At 47.0% G+C, this 1541-nt stretch overlaps 1 protein-coding gene across 1 annotated transcript; it reads right to left on the reverse strand.

The window, feature by feature from the left end:
- Window positions 1-488: 488 nt before the first annotated feature.
- Window positions 489-1193, reverse strand: LOC116905741 (60S ribosomal protein L10a-like). Its single transcript, XM_032908708.1, has one exon. It carries the CDS (start codon window positions 1167-1169, stop codon window positions 516-518), a length of 654 nt encoding a protein of 217 aa, XP_032764599.1. The 5' UTR covers window positions 1170-1193; the 3' UTR covers window positions 489-515.
- Window positions 1194-1541: the final 348 nt, after the last annotated feature.

Raw genomic sequence — 1541 nt, forward strand, 5'->3', positions numbered from 1 at the left:
TCCATTTGGTTCATAACTTCTGCAATATTTAGGCTTTTAAATATACATTTAATAAATGATCTTGATAATAAATTTCTTAGAATCACCCCACGACTGGTTAATCTCCTTCTAATCCCCAGTGAGTTCCAAACATACACCACATGTAGAAATTAAGTAAAGCACACACTTAGCTCTTTAGATCTTCATTCCCTTAAGATCATGGTTACTTAACAATTTCAGAGTTCTACATTTGACCTTTCGTGGGACAAGTTCAATCCCCTAGGGCATGTGGAGAATGCCAGATGTGGCCAGATAGAATTCCAGCTCTGGGGAGCAGCAACAGGGGGTATCCAGGGCTTTCTAGTAAACTGTCTAAGTTTACTAGTAAGCTCCAGTCAAAGAGTGACTTCATCTTAAAGGAAATGGATAGTATCCTGAGGATACTCAAATTGTGGTGGGTTTTTTTTGTTTTGTTTTTTTGTTTGTTTGTTTGTTTGTTTGTTTGTTTTGGCAGCACCGAGGTTTATTGGAGCATCCTAATACAGATGCTGGGGCTTGCCCATGGTGCTCTTGATGTACAGAGCCCGGATGTTCTCCCAGTTTTTCTTGAGTAAGGACACCAAGAAGTTGACAGCCAGGTGGATGTTGTAGACTAGCTCGTCGTCGGTCATCTTCACGTGGCCGACGGCAACAGCCAGACACAGCACCTTCTTCATCTGGAACTTGATTGTGGATTTCACCTCATCCACTTTGGCCACCATGTTTTCATTGTGTGTCATTAGGGAGGGGAACTTGCCTGCCTTGTTTAGGCCTGGGCCTAGGATACGTGGGATTTGCTTGATCAGAGACTCGGAGGCCAAAAAGGCATCGTACTTCTTGACCAGCTTTTTGACCAACTTCTTGCTCTTGTTAAGCTTCTTGAGCGCCTCAATGTCCATGTGGGGGATATCCACAACCTTGGCTTCGTCACAATGCTGCTGGTCCCCCAGGACGCACACGGAGAACTTGGGGCGAGGGGTGGACTTAAGCCTGACGGTGCCCGAGAAGCATTTGTCCTTCTGAGGGTCGTAGTTCTTCAGGCTGATCTGCAGCTCCACCGTCTCCAGAAACTTGCGGCGCTTACGCTGGTTCCCATGCAGGACTTCCCGCACCGCCTCGTAGAGGGTGTCGCGTGAAACTTTGCTGCTCATGGCTGCGGCTGTGGGAACCGGAAAAGAAGCAAATTGTTTTTGGTTTTTTTTAATTCATTCTCTCTCCCTCCCTCCCTCCTCCTCCCCCCCTTAGTAACACACACAGGTGATAGCTCTTGAAACAGCTTCTAATTCCCTTAGGTTACCATTATCTTCCCTCAGCAGCCCTAACAGTCTTCCCACTGGTGCTAACACTCGTATGCCCCCAACTGCAGTCTCTCCCTCACACAGTCCTGTTGTCAGCATTGAACATCCCAGTCACTGTCCCCTTATGCTACAGTAACAGGGCTCATGTGGTTGCCTGTGAGATTTCTGAGCTTGTTCAGACAAAGACTGGACCTCTTGGAAAGGTAGAAGACCAAGAGAGCTGCT

Source organism: Rattus rattus, chromosome 7 (genome assembly GCF_011064425.1).
Source record: "Rattus rattus isolate New Zealand chromosome 7, Rrattus_CSIRO_v1, whole genome shotgun sequence".
Classification (NCBI taxonomy): Eukaryota; Metazoa; Chordata; class Mammalia; order Rodentia; family Muridae; genus Rattus; species Rattus rattus.